Source organism: Lolium perenne, chromosome 4 (genome assembly GCF_019359855.2).
Source record: "Lolium perenne isolate Kyuss_39 chromosome 4, Kyuss_2.0, whole genome shotgun sequence".
Classification (NCBI taxonomy): domain Eukaryota; kingdom Viridiplantae; phylum Streptophyta; class Magnoliopsida; order Poales; family Poaceae; genus Lolium; species Lolium perenne.
This window is the reverse complement of record NC_067247.2, coordinates 361,163,911-361,181,886: the sequence shown is the minus strand read 5'-3', so window position 1 is coordinate 361,181,886 and position 17,976 is coordinate 361,163,911. Positions and strand designations below refer to the sequence as shown.

Below are 17,976 nucleotides of genomic sequence, written 5' to 3'. Positions count from 1 at the left end.
ACCGGCAACTATTTAGGGAGGGGGGGGGGGGGGTGCCGGTGGAGATGCTCTAAGAGCATCTCCATCTGGCACCAAAACTTGTGCCCAGCCAAGGCCCCTAAATTAGTTTTCATGTCACGACCCCTAAATTAATTTTTCTAAACTAGTTTTTCAGCCGGCAACCCAACTCTCCAGGCGTTCGTAGGCCGAACCCAGTAGAAAGAGAGACTAGCAGGGCATTGGCACGCCGCGTGTTTGCGGGAACGAAGCGGGAAGAAGGCGCGGTAAGCGCTGCTTGGATGTGGAATCGGCTCGTTATTGTCGACAGAGTCGTCTTCCTCCTCGCCTTTTGCGCCTGTCAAAGGCTGCTCGCCTTCAGCAACTGCTCGGCGTTCATGCTCGCCTTCGCGCTCATCTTCAGCGTCGGTGTTAATGCTCGCCAACACCCCCTCGACGTCATTTAAACCCCCGCGCCGCTTCCTCGCCGCACATTCCAGCCAGCGCCCTCCTCCATCTTCTCCAAAACCGTCGCCCATCTTCTACAACACTGGCGCCGTCGCCATGGACTAGTACGAAGGAGACGGCGCCGCTGCCAACGGCTTCGACCGCCGTTGGCTTCTCGACGCCGAGGCGCGCGCTCTGTGGATGGCGGGGGTACCCCGTCCCGCCGGACATGCGCTGTCCTTCGGGATGGGCGCTCAGCGCGGGCGGCCTGCCGGTCCCGCCGGTGTCGACAGGGGAGGTCAGGGCTGCAGCTATACCTCGCGCATCCGAAGGAGGAGCTCAGCGACGAGGAGGACGACTACGCAACGCAACGGTGATGTACCGCCGCCTAGGCCGTGGCGGCTATGGTGGCAACTAGTTTTAGGTTTTTTTAAATGTATATGTTTTTAAATATGAAAAAATATTGGTCAAGTATGGCCGAACTATCTATGAATCTACTAGAATCTACTATTTCTATGAATTGTGTTACATTTGAAAATTATTCTTTTTTAGTATAGGGGCTGCGAACTGGGAGCCGCCCGGCCTTATTTCTGTTTTGCCGCCGGCGTCCTCCATATGAGCCCTAAAACGGCTACGCCGGACTCCATATGGGGGATGAGTGGAGATGCTCTAATGGATAATCGGTAGATTGTCATTGGATGAAGGAAGATCGCACGCATGTAGCAGGGAATCGACAGGGAAGATGAGGACCAGACGGCAGGCATCATCACATCATCTGAAAGAAGAAATGTGATTCAGTTCGTCGTCTTGAGCTGAAGTTTCAGCGAGACTAACCAATAAACTGCCAATATGCAGTCTCAATCTAGCTGAGATTTATTACTTCACTACAGTACATTACATACTTGAACCCCTGGCTTATTGGCGATCAATGCCACACCAGCTCAAAGAGACTGATCACTTCTCATCCGCGTCGATCTTGTGCGGGACTCATTTTCTAGATGGCATGGCAGCGCCGAGTTCATCCATCGCCGGTGGCACACCCTTCGTGCGACGTGATCGCTCACTTCGGTCCGCCTCGTCTCACTTCGAGCGCCGCCGCCGGAGCAGCATCTGCCGCATGCCGTCGGCAACCCTGAGCGCGGGGTCCTTGCTCCTGCACCAGCCGCGGCAGAAGGCCATGTGGTCCTCCAGCGCCTCCTCCATGCCCCTCTTCCTCCCCTCCTCCCTCACCGCCTCCGAGCACAGCCCGCACAGCCACCGCCCGCCGAAGTCTGCCTTCACGCCCACGATGTAACCACGGGTGCAGTCCTCCCTTAGCTCGCAGCACTCGCACTTGGCCGACTCCACCTCCATCGCCATTGATGGCCTCCTGGAGATCAGCGTGGAGTGGTGGAGCAAGGTGTGGGAGAGAGGCAGAGAGACGTGTGATAACTGACGCACGCGCCCTTTGCGTATTTATGGAGGGAGAGACTTGGCTTCTGGAGTTGCATCGATCACCCAAAGTGTCTGGAGTCTACTTTTCAGTGGCACTCTGCCATTGGCTTAATTTAGCTTGATTTGGGTACTGCTAATCAGCTCACTTATGGAAAGTTCTCGCAGAGGTGCAGCATGCTGCATGATGTGATATCTGGGATGTATACTTTCCTTGTGAACACGGCACTCCCTCCATCCATAATAAATGTCGGAGGATTAGTTTTTTTGATAAAGGATGCTTTATTACTTTAATAAGCAATTACATCCAGCCTCTGCATAACCAGGATGCACACAGCCGTTTTGTTCTCTCAAGTTCAAAAGGATAAATAATAAAAACTAGGCGAGATACATATCGGAACGATGAATCATATAACGCCTAAAGTGTAGGTGGGGCATCTATCCGTAGACTATGCTGCCACCCATGTAGGGAAAAAACATCCCTCGCCGTAGCCTCCAACCGTGTACAGACCTCCGTAAATAGCTGTCGGTTCTCCACTCGCTGTAGAGGTAACCATGAACGGAGAATACCTGTACATCTGTAGATGACCTGCAACAAAGAACAATTTTTGTCATTGAAGATCTTGTCATTTCTACATAGCCAAAGCGCCCAGATAACTGCTAGCGCCCCCACCCTAAGAAGCAACTTAAACCTTGAATCTATACCATGAAGCCAATTGCCAAAGACATTGGTGACATAGTTGGAGGATACAATGTAGACGCTACTTGGATGACAGACCATATAGATCTCGCGAACTGGCACTGGAAGAATAAGTGTTTGATTGTTTCGTCCTGATGACAAAAAACACACCGTGTACTTCCATGCCAATTCCGCTTAACAAGATTGTCTTTGGTGAGAATAACCCCACGACGAAGATACCATCCAAATTTTTTAATTTTTAATGGTATCTTCATCTTCCAAATCTTCTTATTGTTGTCAACTGGTAAGTCAGAAAGAAGGATCGCATTGTAGAAAGATTTGACGGAAAAGGTACCATCTACATGAAGGTTCCATCTAAATTCGTCTGGTTCAGGTGATAAATGAATATCTCCGAGCCGTTGAATTAGGGTATTCCATGCCACAAGTCTTTGTCCAAGTAAAACCCGTCTGAACGTCACATTCGGAGGTGAGGTAGCCATTGCAGTAGCAATGGTATCACCTTGGCGATGAGCAATCCTATACAGAGCAGGATACTGTTCACTTAAGGGTGCATTGTCTAGCCAAGCATCTTCCTATCTGTGCTCCATTCCTGATTGAGAAAGTACCATGACGAAAGAAAACATTTTTTGTCGCCATAAGACCAGCCCAGAAGTGAGAATTCCCAGGTTTCCAAACCACTTGGGATAATGTCTTCGAACCGATATACTTTCTCCGAAGAATAATTTGCCAAGTCCCATCCTCAGTAAGTAGCTTAAACAGCCATTTACCAAGAAGAGCTGAATTCTTGACCTCCAGGTCATGAACTCCAAGCCCTCCTTGATCTTTGGGACTACAAACTATACTCCACTTAACTAGTCCATATTTCTTTTTCTCGCTGTCCCCTTGCCAAAAGAATCTGGATCGATAGTAATCGAGTTTATGCAGAATTCCTTTCGGTAGGATGAAGAATGATAACATATACAGTACCATATTTGTGAGTACCGAATTAATGAGTACCAATCTTCCTCCCAGGGACAACAATTTACCTTTCCAACTACTAAGGCGTTTTTGTAATCTTTCTTCCACTAATTTCCATTCCGCGATTGTAAGTCTCCGATAATGAATCGGAATACCCAAATAACGAATAGGAAATTGGCCTTGCCTGCAACCAAACAACTCTGTATACAGAGCCGTATCGTTTTGGGCATCACCGAAACAGAACAATTCGCTTTTATGGAAATTGATTTTCAATCCTGACAACTGCTCAAAAGCCGCCAAAATTAATTTCAGATTTTGAGCTTTTTCAAGATCATGATCCATAAACAGAATTGTATCGTCGGCATATTGAAGTATAGATAAACCACCATCAACCAGATGTGGAATCACACCTTCAATTTGGCCATCAGCCTTGGCCCGCTCTATGAGTATAGCCAGCATATCCGCTACAACGTTAAACAACATCAGTGATAACGGATCCCCTTGGCGTAACCCTTTTCGTATTTGGAAATAGTGGCCGGTGTCATCATTAACCCGGATTGCGACACTACCTCCATACACAAAATCATTTATTAGAGCGCGCCACTCTGGAGAAAAACCTTCCATCCTGAGTGTCTGCTGTAGGAAAGACCACTTAACTTTATCATACGCCTTTTCAAAATCTAGTTTTAAAATAACCCCATGTAATTTCTTAGAATACATCTCATGTCGGAGGATTAGTACTGTACAATTTTTTACTGAATCTCGACATCCCTCCGATATATAATAAGTGTCAGGGAATCAGTACAAAGTTAGTATGAATCGGAGGGAGTAACTTTTTATCCCATGACCAACTCACACCTTGATTCAGCTGGAGTAGGTGTTTCTGATAGCTTACTTCGGTTACTATGAATGTTAATACACTGATCTTTCGTTTTCGTCAAATTTGTACAGGAATCTCTTGGAATGTAAGTCCAGCGCGAAATGAGTAGGAAGACAGGAGCACGAGCATCAAGGGGATCTCTGCCATATTCTTGTTCCCTGTGTGCTCCATAAAGCTTGAACAGAAACCTTACGCAACAACTTACTCGCTGTCGACGGATCTAGGACCACCTAGCAAAAAAATTCTCCTCATATCCCTTCTGCTAGATTACGGTCACTGTTCATAGTACGACACAACTGGCCTTGTCGGATCGGTTGTTTCGCGGTCGATTCGCACTCATGGCCCATGATGAATTAACACTCATCCGCTCAACTTGTTAATCAATCGTCAGCCCTTCGACAGATCAGTTTAGCTTGGACAGAACTAGTGCTAGCTAGGTGGTAGGGACAGCTTGAACCCGCATGAACTGTCCATGGACTCAGCACTCAAGCTGAGTGCCAGTAATGCAGGACCCTACCATCCGTGCCAGGAGCTACACACAAGTTTTGGGGATCCTGCCTGTTTGGACATGATGTGTGTGTGAGCTAACTGACTGCACAAGTGCTACTGCATCAGGTAGCCTCAACTCTCAAGTGTATATCACAGGTGGGTTTGTGTACTCTGTACTGAGTTATTAGCTGCTAAGGTTGGTGATACTTTATGTTGGTGTTCATTTGTACAACTGGGTTGATCAATGGAAAGGGGAACTTGAGAAATCCAGCTGTGAGTTTGATGATCTCTGAACATCAATAATACCGTTGCTTGTTGTCCTAGGCAACTGTACCATGACCAAGTAAAACGAAAATTGTGATGTGATGAAGTACATTGCAGGACGCTGGACGCGAACAAAGACTAGCTAGTTCCTTTTTCGTAAGATCAACTAGGCAACTGTGTATCTGTTGCATTAGAGCTAAACACGATTGGGATAACACCGCTCTTCATGAGATCCACTACAACTACATCGGTTTAGAGTTCCATGATGTTCATTGCCTCCTGGCATCTTTGATTTACTGTTCACAAGGAGCTGCAGAAGCAATGATGGAAAGGAAGACGACAAGGAACCAGAAAAAACAGATGCCAATTGCTAATGACCACCACCCTTCTTGTATGTGAACTCTCAGAGCCCCTGTATATGTTCATTATGAGATCGAACAAGACCAATACTGCTCCATATATTCTCTTACCATGTTGGTGCCTTGGTGGTTTAGCAAAGTTATACTAAACCACCGACAATTATTATAAATCGGAGGGAGTACATTAATGATTTGTTCACAAATGGTCGTTGTCCCTCCTCCATTGGAGTCCAGACGCCAGACGCCAGACGCAAGAAGTTCTATCGGATACTGGTTGCCACGTGAGAGCCACATGCGCCTGCCCTCTGCCATGTACTAGTAAACACGATCTCGTTTCTAACTACATCGTCATATGTTGATATATACCTGAAACACGAAGTACGGAACTGAAGCTAAAAATAGTACGTTAACTCTTGTTGTTTACGCGGTCGCCTAGGGCGTACTACTGCTCTACTACTTGCTTGATTCCTTCATGAACACAACTAGAACCTTCACACGATGCAAAGTAGCACCTAGGAGTATTTATTTTTGTCCAAATGTCAGACGCAATGATAGTTTCCTGTTACCTGTAAATGAACCAACAATTCTAGTCTGATAGAAACCACATGACCTCAGGAGTAAAACAGAATATAAACATAAACAGCACATGCGAAGACAATTACATTCAGATTTCTTTTTAACAACAGGGACATAGTAGCACGTCCACCCATCCCACACAGTCAGCAACATCCAGTTCACGACGGCTTAATAAACAAGGAAATTCAGCAGACACTAGAGACATTCAGAATTAGCGAGGGTGAGTTCAACCCTTCGAGAGCAAAGAGAGGAGAGATGCCCGGGAAGTTTAGCTCCACGAGGGTGATCCCCAGGTTATTCTACAAACGGCAATGACCCTTACGAAAAGAAAAAAAATAGTTTATATCACCCATAAGGGGCGACTACGAGGCTGGTTGGGTTAGTCAGTCCCAGCCTGTCGCAGGGATGCTCGAGACGTCGCCCCAACCAGGAGGAAAGGTGTACTTCTGCACATATGCGGTGTCAACCGCACTGTCGTCGTTGGCTGAGTTCTGGCCAGGCTGCACGTCATCCTGCCCAGCCTCTTCATCGACCTGCTGCAGTGTCTCCTCCTGAGGTTCTGCTCCTGCGTTGGGAGCTGAATGGTAGTCCTCATCTGGCCTGTCGGACCATTCCAACACCTTTTCGGTGGAAGATGGGGCGCTGCCATGTCTGAAGCCACGGTCAGAGGGTTCTTGGTTGTACTCCCACCCAGCAGCAGGTTGGTCTCGGGTGTCACTGTATCCTGAATATCCGAATTCTTCTTCTGGTGGCGGAAGTGGACATCCTTGATAAGAACCATTGTCTGCACAGTACCTCAGGAGCTTATCCCAGTACCGATCCTGCAGCACCGCTTGTTAGTTTCATCAGAAACAGAAAAGGGGGAAAGAAAATAACTAGTACTACAGCAACACACCTTAGTGATAATGTGAGGGTTTCCTACTATGATGAGCAACGACTTCGCACGAGTTATTGCAACATTGAACCTTCGGTAATTGGTCAGGAAACCAAGATTGAAGATCTTGTCATTCTCATTATGCTTTACCGTTGACCTGACTGTTGAGATGATAATTATTTCCCTTTCTTGTCCCTGGAATTGTTCAACACTTCCGACTCTCAGGTCAGGCATCTCAAATGTCTCTAGGGCCCTCTTTATCTTGACAACTTGTTGACGATATGGAGTAATGACCCCGATATCAGCTTCACGGACTTCACCATCCCTTGTAAGAGTCCTGATGATATTTACTACTTTACTAGCTTCGATTCTGTTGAACCATGATGGGTTGTTGCCTTCTCTTTCATCACATCCCTGAATTCCAACAAAAAGAACAGGGAATGACTTGTTGGGAAGACCAATGCAATCGTAGACAGATGGCACTTCATCTCCCTTGCAAGCAATCAGTTCACTCCCGTAGAAAAGCTGCGATGGTAGCTCTAGGATTGCTGGATGACACCGGTAGTTCCTCAGTAGCTTGGTCACATAGTTAGGGTCCTCCAAATGGTACTGCTCAAAGTCACACAGCAGCCTTTGCAGATACGATGTCCCCAAACCATCCTTATCCGCTTGTTTACAGAAAACAACCGGCCCTAATTGCATAGGATCTCCTGCTAACACAACAACGGTGTCTCTTCCACAGAAGGCTGACACAGGAACCATTGCCTCTGGTTCAGAAATTTGGCTAGCCTCATCCAAGAAAATGTGTGTGAAATGCCCCCGGCGAATACCCTCAGCCTGTAGGGTTGATGAATACATGTAGGTTGATATAACTATCCTGTACCGCATTAATGCTCGCATTGGAGGGCACTTGAACACAGTATCTTCAAAGAAGCAGAACCGGATAAAATCAGGATTAACATCATCGTATTGACGACTAGGAGCATTTAGCCTAAAGATATCACTTGGGCGGATCAGATAGCTAGCAGATAGCAGTTTTTCCAATATATGGTCAGCAGCGCTATTGGAAGCAGCACATATGAGAACATTTGCCCTCCTATTGGATGTATAGAGCTGCAAAATGGCCTCAACAAGGGTCATGGTTTTGCCAGTTCCTGGAGGTCCATATATCAAGTATGGTGGAACCCCTCGGCAGCCAAGTATCATCCCGACTGCATCAGCTTGCTCAGTGTTTATGTCAGGATTCAGGGGTTTAAATGGAACCTTCTTGACACTTCTATAACGGGATTGGGAGGGAAACAGAATGTCAGGTCCAATAAGTTCTGCCTCGTGGACAGACTTGTATTGCCTTCTCATGTTCAATCTATTATATGTGAAGCTAGCGTCATACTTATTCCTGTCATGGTGAGCGTTGTGAAACGAATCATCAAATTTCAAAAATATCTCATCAGCTTCAACCTTGTGAATGAAGCCCTGAAGAAGAACAAATCATGATTCATGAATATCAATTGAAACTGAATTTTTTTTTGTAAGAATGCCCAACAGATATTTGAAGGCCAAAGAAAAAGGCACTAACTTGATAAGGCCTATCATTACTTCCAGCATGTCTGGCGACTATATAGTCTCCACTGATTAGTGAAGGCCTTTTTTCTGCCAATCCAAGGACCTCAAGAGACAAAAAACCATTACCCCTCCTTCTCATTGAGACACCCTCCATGTTATATGTTCTCATCTCCTCCTGCGAGTGGGTATCTCAAGTTAGCAAACAAGGATAGAAGCTTTACATTTATGACTACTACTACATGTGTTACCTCCAAATTAATTTCTTCCATGACTAAAAGAGTGCTAAAGAATTTCGCATAGTTTCTGATGCTCAGCTCTTCAGATAGGACATCAGGTCTCTGTTTACACTCAATGAGCTCACGGACTTCTACAGGTATTGCATACTGAGGTAACTTATACTTGAATCCTTGGGTGTGCTGCCGAACCGGCCGGGTACCTGGCACAAATGTAGAACACTCAAATTTCTTTCCTTGACTGCCACGTCCTCTGGAATAAGGTTTATCAGAAAATAATGCCTTTGAAACATTATCATCAGCCAATAGAAAAGCCACACGCTCAATCTTCTCGTCCCCAATATCAACATGCACTATTGATGTATGTAAACCAATTTCTTTTGGCATACAGGACAGCCAGATTGTTAAAGTTTGCCCAGGCTGAAGTGTACGATCTTCCACAGAAGTCAAACCAAGAAAAGCCTTCTTTGCCTCTTCATCAGCATCATTAGTCGGTGGTGTCATCATGGACAGCAAATAACTATCTTCTGGATTTGAAGAGAAAATTCTAACACTCCACAAGTTTACAGGTTCAGAAGAGGTATTCTCTATGCAAATGGTATCTGCGGATGTGTCTCCAACAAGGACAGATTTAGGCTTGCCGTTCTCAAAAGGGAAAGGAGTCGTAACAACCACAGGACCATCATCAGATTGATAATCCTGAAAAGTGTTATCATTCTGATAATCGATGAACTCAACTTCCGGCTTATCACCAGCCACTGAAAATTCCTCATCCGAATGATACCCCATCTTGAATCCTGATGTATCAAAAATATCGAAACAAAATTAATATAATCCATTGAGCAAAAAGAAACATTCTGACTTTAGTTTGCCATAACAAAGCCACTCAGGGTCCTCAAAAGACCAAGATAATATGAATAACAAACACATGATTATTTATTATTTTTCTGCAATGCACGAGAACTGGTATCATAACCAAACATTACATTACAACGTAGTTATCTTGATAACAAAGGAAAGAGTTTATATTGTTTTGGAAGATCATGCTTTTTTTTATTTTTATCCGTGGAACTTATCGAGGAGCTTCAGAAATTCACGAACAAAAGTAGTGATCATGAGCGTTCGAGCACGGGCGGGCGGCTAGGATAACGCTACACCCTGCCAACTGAGCAGCGACCACCCCTCGACTGTGAACTGATTACTTTCCACACATAAGGGTATGTGCACGTGAATATGAATTTCTGTCATTTAGTTGTACTCGCTATAATCCACATCCATAGATACAAATTTCCCGCTTGTTAGGCATACCGAGTCATTTTGTGAGGGCACTATTTTCCTTCTTTGTGCAAGACACGTCATGGCGAGGAAAGTAGGGAATTACACTACACCATGTCATATTTACAAACGTATGACTCTTAACATCCCCATGAGAACGGGGTTGGCGGGAGTGGCGTCGACCGCCCCACCCACCCAGTCTAGAACTCAGATGCCCACTCGTTGCAGTGAAGGCTAGATCTCCTGACCATAATTAGAAGGGGGGAAATCTACAACCCCTATCATTCCACTACTGCTTATCCTAATACAGCAAGACAGGATTTTTCAATCTGAATAGCCTGGAACGGCATAAACCGACCAGGACAGATATCTCCCTGCCGCCATATCACAACATACAACATACTGGGTCGCTAGGGGGGGGGGGGGGGGGAAGAAAACCCTAGGTAGCAGGCAGAGCAGGGCAGGGGTGTAGGCGGGACCTTGGCTGGCCAGAAAGGGTAGCCCTTGACCCTGGCGAGGACCAGGTCTCCGAGCCGCGGGTCTCTGATCCATTTGGTGCCCTTGGCGCCCCGCTTGGCGGCGGGAGCCATCGGGCGGCGAGGCCCCTATGCGCGCTGCTTCTTCCCCGGAATCCGCTCGTACCCCGGTGAAGAGTACAGGCCAGTCGGCGCCGGGGGGGACCGTGACAGACCCTATCCTACGGGGGGGGAGGGGGCGGTAGCGGTGAGGGTGAGGGTTCCTACGGCGGCGGGGCGGGGCGGTGGCGGCGATCGAATCCGCGCGGGCGGGCGGGCGGCGGTGGAGTGGATTACTGGGCTGCAACTGCGATTACAGGGGCAGACGGTGGCCGGCGGTAGACTAGGACAGGGATTCAGACCGGCGGCAATGGATCAAATCAAAGGACCGGGAAGAGGGGCAGCGGATCAAGTCGCAATGCTGCGTAAATCACGAAAAATACAGAGCAAAGGGGGGGAAATCACCTGCGTCTGCTGGGCGGGCCGACGATCGGAGATGCAGGAACGGCGGCGGATTGGACTAGAGCTCGGCTGAGGGGGCGGCGGTTGGAGGTGGGAGAGGCATGAGCGGGTTTATGAGGGGGTTGATGGCTCTGGTTCTGCCTCTCTCTGGAAACAAGAACACTTGCAAGTTATCGCCAAGAGTAAGTCAGGGGATCTCTCACACCAAAAGCTTTGGAGGAGTACTATTGTTTGGTGAGCACATTGAAGCGTTGGACTGGGAACGGACGGATGAGATGAACCAGCAGGCATCCCGATGTCCACGAGCACAAAGTTTTAAAGTATTATAATCCCTCTGATCCATAATATTTGCCAGAATTTTAGTTTTTTAATTTAAATTTGAACAACACTTATCATGAATTGGAGTAAGTACTACCCATAGTCACGACTAGCATAGTGTGTGTGTGTGGTATTTGTCTCCGAACCTCTTCATTTGCGTCGGTTCGGCTTCCACACAGGCACCTCATAGGTTGGCATCATTTTCTTCTTTCTCAGAAACTAGCCTCACTCTCCTCTCCGTCATTTAGATGAGCGCCGCACGATGTCAGAATGCACCGCCACTACCGACGAGAAGAGTCATATATTTCCTACTATCCTTTGGGGTTTCTATTTGTGAGCCATAGCTTGCAAATTGGAGATTTGATTTTGGGGATTGGAAGTTGAGATATGATAGCCTAAAGCTTCAATAGGATGGCGGGGAAAAACATGTCTTGTCAAATCAGAGCCACGAATTTCAAAGGTTCAAAATTTGGGTGTTGAACCATAAGAATTATTATCCGTGGGCTTCTCGAAATAGAGCAAGACCAAGGAGGTGTTACTCGCGTGGCTATGATGTAACAACTGGTTAAACTTGAGACAGCTATTTTGAAAGTGTAGCATAATCCGAAGTCGATAGTAAGATGTTGCAATGCCTTTTTCTTTAATTAAGGATAACAACGTGAGTAGGATCGTTTTATCACTTTGTTGGGAGCAGCCTATAAATATGAGGGGATAGCTACATGATCTTACAAAAATTAAGGGGGCTTGTCTTGTTGTGAGGACAAACTTATCCACCATTGGAAATTTAACCAAGTTAGGTAAGTGTTGAATGACAAGTATTGGTGTTGTGCAACATCCTCCAGTTGAATTTGTGTAAGTTAGCAAGTGTTGATTCAGGCCGGTGACCCTTGGCTCGAATTTGAGGGGGAAGTGTTGGTACACGAAAACATGTACGCCCTCTGTTCCTACGAGTAAGTCGTACATGTACTCCCTCGGTTCCTACTAGTAAGTCGTACATGTTTTCCAAGATTTAAATTTAACCAAATATTTGTTCTAGCATATGATGATTATTTGATACGAAATTGGTGCCACCGAAAAGTGTTTCGCGGAACGTAACTAACGGTGTCAGCTTTGCACAAGATAATCAAGATATAGCTGCTATCTTTTTTGGCAAAGAAAAATCGATCTTGGAGGCTGCACCGCGTAGAGATGTACACATTGAAGTACCTGCATAACTCAAATCTTTAACCTGGAGATAGAGGGTGAAGATACTCGAGGTATGGTAGGTAGGGATCCAAACTGGTGTTATATGTATGCACATGTTCTTGGTCATACGCCAATAGTAAATTGCACAGATTTCGTTTTGTCAAACATGAGGCTGGCTTCACACAGTGCTACGTATGGATCTAGGATTTTTTTTTTTTTGAAGCATTCATCCCTTCCTGCTACTGTCCGTCTCCCTCGCAATGAAATTTCAGTTCTGTATCGAGGCATTGGCTGGTGGAGATTGCAAGCAAGTTCCGTGGTTGGTGTAGCAAAAATGAGTAATAATGTTGTAAGCGATAGTGCGATACGATGATCGCGCGCCAAAGTCGTGACTTGTCTTGGGCCGTACCTAGGCGGAGGAGGCCGTATCCGAGAGGGGCCCACGTCCGCGCGCAACAGAGCTGGGCTACGCGTGATCGGGGGTCCAGGAGTCGGCACGAACAAGCCGTGACCGTGGGCTAAGATGGCACGAGGTTTGGCTGGGCCGTCCGGGGCGCGCGTTACGCATTTCCAGGAATTTCTCAGGCTGTCCTAGAAGAAAAAAAACCGACTTTGTCAGGCGTGAAAATTTGGGGTCGCGATTTTCCGACGAACCAGACCAAACGAGGTCGACGTCCGACGCATGCAGCTGCTCGCGGGTGGCATGGGGAAAAAGAAGCATGGAAGAATCCATCTCTCATGGGCATGCCATCGATCCAGGTGATACGAATCATCACGTCCAACCAAATCATCAACTTCACATGCAGCTCATCGACAACCCGATGGATCCAGCGCAACTTAGTACTTTGCTTTGGGGCTTTGGCCTTCGCATGCGTTTGACGTGACTCACCACAGTTTTTTTTTATATCTTCTTCTTATTACGTGCGTTCGTTCTGGAAGATGAACAATTCCAGCGGTTCGTCCACGTTATCTGTAACTTCACTGTCTCCGCTCGGCCAGACGTAGGGGTGTAAACGGGTAGGACAATTTCCACGTCGAAACCACCCTTTATTCGGTTGTAAGGTATCCATATTTGATTTTAAAGAATCCAGCGGATAAAGATATCGATTTCGAAGTGGTGCTCCAGATGCGATATATATAGGATATGGTATAGAAATAGCAAGTGGTTATGAATTATGTAAAATTCAATTAGGTTCGAAGGTTTTAAACCAGATAATCCGAAAAAAAAAGTCAAAATTAAGACCAATCTCAAAAAGTTAGTAGTTATTGAGTCACAAAACTTATTTCACCAGCATGTTTAGCTTAAATTTCTATATGGAGTTTTAATGTATTGTGTCTCTTTATTCTTTAGCTACACAAGAGTTAAATTTTAAATCTCTCTCAAGAACTGTAACTATTTACCGATGAGAGCACATGCATGTCAAACTATTTTGTTTTCGATCCTTGTCTGTTCCATTTCGATTCTAATGTGCTAGCTTAGCTATATCCATTGGAATCCAAAACAAATCAATATATCCTCAGTAAAAAAATATATGGTACGAGCAATTCGATCCATTCCATCCCACCGGTTTACAACCCTACCCGTACGCGTGGAAAACCCGGCTGGCCGGCACGCGAAATGGCGAGCTAGCTACATGTTTACGCTGGGGCTTGCAGTTCGATGGACGTGACGACTCATCAATCCACAAGTACCTAACGCGACAGCTGATCGACAACGACTGACCCGTCACGAGCCTCGTACATACATCGATCGAACTGGCCGTGCCATGCTTCACGCATGCATATGCGCGCGTGGCAGCAAAACTTCAACGGCTAACAGACAACACGCCGCTGCATGCATTTTTTTTCTCAGCTATATTATTGAATTTATACGGGATGCTCATTTTTTGAGAAACACAGTACAAACGCAGGCGCTCACATACACGCGCATACACTCACCCATATGAATGTACACATGCACACCCTACCTCTACGAGCACCTCCGGAAGATTGAGCCAGCGGATTGGATCTTGAAATTGATCTCAAGGCCTATTCTTGAGGAGTGCTTAATTTGTGGACTAGGTTTACACACTCAGCTCATTGCTACTTGGAAGAGTGTTGGAGTGGTTCATAAGAAAAGCTCTTCTACTCACACTAAGTGAGTGAAACGATAAGGATTTCGCGCGAATTCCTCATCCACTCGCTTCGCCACGCAGCGCTAATAGAGCTCGAGACTTGTTAAGAGAAAGACTAATTTGTTTTTATTTGGTGCATCAGCTCGGTTGGGTATATGTTGGCGAGCGTGTGCATGCTCAACATGTGTTCCTGACTTCCTGTCTTCGACCGTGTGGCAGTTGAGTCGGCTCTTCTCCTTCCAGGCTATAGTGGGACACGAGAGAAGGAATAGATATAAACCTCCTCATCGCTCTAATATTTTCCAATCCCGATGTCCCCGTGCTTGGCTGTCCGGAAAGCATGCCTATGATTGAAACCCGTCCGTTGAGACCCCGCACATGAAAATAAGTTGTTTGTGGAATGTCTCGGCGCGACTGCTCGCCTCCGTCTGCTTCCTCGGCGTCTTTCTTTCTCTAAGAGCATGGGCGACATCGACAATGCTGCTGCGATGGTGGCCTTCTCGGCCCGACATGCGTGTTCTTCTCATATTCTTTATTGCCCTAGTACTTGCTTGGGATGTGCTAAAACATATTTTGATTAAATATGTACTTTGGTAAACAAACACACTCAAAAATTGTTTATAATAATCTAACATACTATACACTACAAAAATGGTTCACAAGTAAAACATATATATGTCATAAAATACATGCATGGCAATGCATGTGTACAAGTCAGAGTAGTGTGCGCGCATACATAAATGCATCTGGGATGTGCACCAAAAAGATAGACTTATAGTTCTGTGACCGTGTGAGGCTGTGACAGACAGCTGCTTCTGCCGCACGCATGCAGAGAAGAAACAGCATTTCCAAAGGTGTACCAAGGTCGATCGTACTATCTTTGCTCCATCAACTAGTTTCCAAGCCCAAAGCCTTTCCTCCGGCTTTACAAGCCAAAGCTACGTACGTTGGATCAATGCATGTGTTGGTTGCTTCGCACTCTTCAGATGCTCGACCTCTCCCATATCTTTGCTCCCGAGGTGATGACCGAGATGTTTTTTTTTCTTCTTTTCTTTTCAAAAAGAACTGCCGATCTATTAATTACCATCAACAACAGTATAAAGAACACCAAAAATAATGGAAACCACAAGTCTGTTTTTCGACAACATAGCAAAGACTACGAGCACTCAGAGCAAGTTGCAGGCGCGCTGCCGTTCTTGCCTCACCATTGTAGAGAGGGATGCAACTCACAATGTATTGATTGGGTGCATATGGTGTTACATATATAGGCCACGTCCTCGACTATACAAGGAAAGAGGCGGGCCCAATAATCAATACAAAGATATGTATCACTATACATAACTACAGAAGATACACATCCGGATATACAAGGATATGTATCTCAACACCCTCCCGCAGTCGAAGCGTCGCCTGGTCGAACGCAGAGACTGGACCGGAACTCCTCAAATGATGCCGTAGGGAGACCCTTGGTCATGATATCCGCAAATTGTTGGGAGGTGGGCACATGAAGTACTCGAATGTGTCCAAGGGCCACCTGTTCCCGAACAAAGTGGATGTCCAGCTCAATATGCTTGGTGCGGCGATGGTGGACCGGGTTGGCGGAGAGGTAGACGGTGGAGACATTGTCGCAATAAACCACAGTGGCTTTGGCAACAGGACATGAGAGCTCAACGAGGAGTTGCCGCAGCCAAGAGACCTCGGCAACCGCGTTAGCAACAGCCCGGTACTCCGCTTCGGCGCTGGAGCGAGAGACCGTGGGTTGTCGCTTAGACGACCAGGAGATGAGCGAAGGCCCGAAGTAGACGTAGTAGCCAGACGTGGAGCGACGCGTGTCGGGGCAGCCTGCCCAATCGGCGTCCAAGTAGGCGACGATGTCCGTGGCGGTGGAGGCGTGGAGGGAGAGGCCGAAGTCCATGGTGCCACGAATGTAGCGGAGGATCCGCTTGACCGCTGCCCAATGAGGATCCCGCGGAGCATGCATGTGAAGGCACACCTGCTGGACAGCATACTGCAGCTCGGGGCGGGTCAAGGTGAGGTACTGCAGGGCACCGACGATGCAGCGATAAAATGACGCATCCGTGGCCAACGAACCATCTGTGGCGGAGAGCTTGGACTTCGTGTCGACAGGCGTGGCCGTGGGTTTGCAATTAAGCATACCGGCGCGGTCCAGGAGCTCGTGGACGTACTTGCGCTGATGAAGTAAGAAGCCGTCGGTGCGACGTACGACCTCGATGCCGAGGAAGTAGTGCAGGGCCCCCAAGTCCTTGAGGGCAAACTCAGCGCGAAGACGCTCGGTGATTTGTCGCAGGAGGTCCGTGGAGCTAGCCGTCAAGATGATGCCGTCGACGTAGAGCAGCAGGTACGCGGTGGTGGCACCATTGTTGTACACAAACAGCGAGGCATCAGAGCGGTGGAGCGGAAGCCGAGTTGGTGAAGAAACGCTGTGATGCGCTGGTACCAGGCGCGTGAGGCCTGCTTGAGCCCGTATAATGACCGCGAGAGCAGGCACACATGGTCGGGGTGTGCGCTGTCGATGAAACCCGTGGGCTGCTGGCAGAAGACCTGCTCCTCGAGATGGCCGTGAAGAAAGGCGTTGGAGACGTCCATCTGGTGCACGGGCCACGCACGGGAGACCGCGAGCTGAAGGACGGTGCGGATCGTCCCGGGCTTGACAACCGGGGCGAAGGTGTCAGTGAAGTCGACGCCAGCACGCTGGCGAAAGCCACGAACCACCCACCGCGCCTTGTGACGGTCGAGAGTACCGTCAGGATGGAACTTGTGCTTGAAGACCCACTTCCCGGTGATGATGTTGGCGTGAGGGGGTCGGGGAACAAGCGTCCATGTCTGGTTCCGCTGCAGGGCGTCAAACTCGTCTTGCATGGCCGCAAGCCACTGCGGGTCGCGGAGAGCAGCCCGGGCAGAGGCGGGCAAGGGCGATGGCGTGGATGCTGAAGGCGCGGAAGTTGACGCGGTGCAGACGTACTCGTCCGAGGGGTACCGCGTGCTCGGCACGCGAATCCCTGCACGGGCGCGCGTGAGGGGCCCCGTGGCCGACGGCGGCGGAGCCGGAGGCGAGGCGTCGCCTGGCGAGGACGGTGCGGCGCCTGAGCCGAGGCTCGAGGGCGACGCAAGCGGCGTCGAGGCGGATGAACCCGGCGAAGGGCGTCGCCCGGCGAAGACGGCGCGGCGCCCGAGCTGCGGCTCGAGGGCGACGCAGGCGGCGTCGAGGCGGGCGTCAGCGCAGGTGTCGGCGTGGGTGTCGGCGTGGGGTCACCCGAGACATGGCTCGAGGGTGACCCAGAGGGTGGCGAGGCAGCGCCCGAGACAGAGCTCAAGGGCGCGACGGAGAACGACGAGG

The 17,976-nt window shown here is 48.0% G+C and overlaps 3 protein-coding genes across 3 annotated transcripts; all 3 read right to left on the bottom strand.

Moving 5' to 3' along the window:
• Window positions 1–1,306: 1,306 nt before the first annotated feature.
• LOC127349179 (uncharacterized) lies at window positions 1,307–1,871 on the bottom strand. The gene has a single exon (XM_051374955.2). The coding sequence runs from the start codon at window positions 1,780–1,782 to the stop codon at window positions 1,504–1,506; it is 279 nt and encodes a 92-aa protein (XP_051230915.1). The 5' UTR covers window positions 1,783–1,871; the 3' UTR covers window positions 1,307–1,503.
• A 4,279-nt stretch (window positions 1,872–6,150) lies between these two features.
• Window positions 6,151–11,192, bottom strand: LOC127296810 (probable RNA helicase SDE3). The gene is made up of 5 exons (XM_051327035.1): window positions 11,005–11,192; window positions 8,765–9,546; window positions 8,530–8,691; window positions 6,975–8,426; window positions 6,151–6,900 (listed from the first exon to the last, which is right to left on the bottom strand). Exons 2-5 carry the CDS (start codon window positions 9,536–9,538, stop codon window positions 6,463–6,465), a joined length of 2,826 nt encoding a protein of 941 aa, XP_051182995.1. The 5' UTR covers window positions 9,539–9,546; window positions 11,005–11,192; the 3' UTR covers window positions 6,151–6,462.
• Window positions 11,193–15,673: 4,481 nt separating this feature from the next.
• LOC139830286 (uncharacterized mitochondrial protein AtMg00810-like) lies at window positions 15,674–16,533 on the bottom strand. The gene is made up of 2 exons (XM_071818294.1): window positions 16,210–16,533; window positions 15,674–15,691 (listed from the first exon to the last, which is right to left on the bottom strand). Exons 1-2 carry the CDS (start codon window positions 16,531–16,533, stop codon window positions 15,674–15,676), a joined length of 342 nt encoding a protein of 113 aa, XP_071674395.1.
• Window positions 16,534–17,976: the final 1,443 nt, after the last annotated feature.

Excerpts from the sequence above, each read along its gene's own strand:
- LOC139830286 (XM_071818294.1), bottom strand. The coding sequence starts at position 16,533 with ATGGACTTCGGCCTCTCCCTCCACGCCTCCACCGCCACGGACATCGTC.
- LOC127349179 (XM_051374955.2), bottom strand. The coding sequence starts at position 1,782 with ATGGCGATGGAGGTGGAGTCGGCCAAGTGCGAGTGCTGCGAGCTAAGG.
- LOC127296810 (XM_051327035.1), bottom strand. The coding sequence starts at position 9,538 with ATGGGGTATCATTCGGATGAGGAATTTTCAGTGGCTGGTGATAAGCCG. Across the intron at positions 8,692-8,764 it reads TGGAAGAAATTAATTTGGAG|GAGGAGATGAGAACATATAA; the intron begins GTAACACATGTA and ends ACCCACTCGCAG. Across the intron at positions 8,427-8,529 it reads GTAATGATAGGCCTTATCAA|GGCTTCATTCACAAGGTTGA; the intron begins GTTAGTGCCTTT and ends GTTCTTCTTCAG.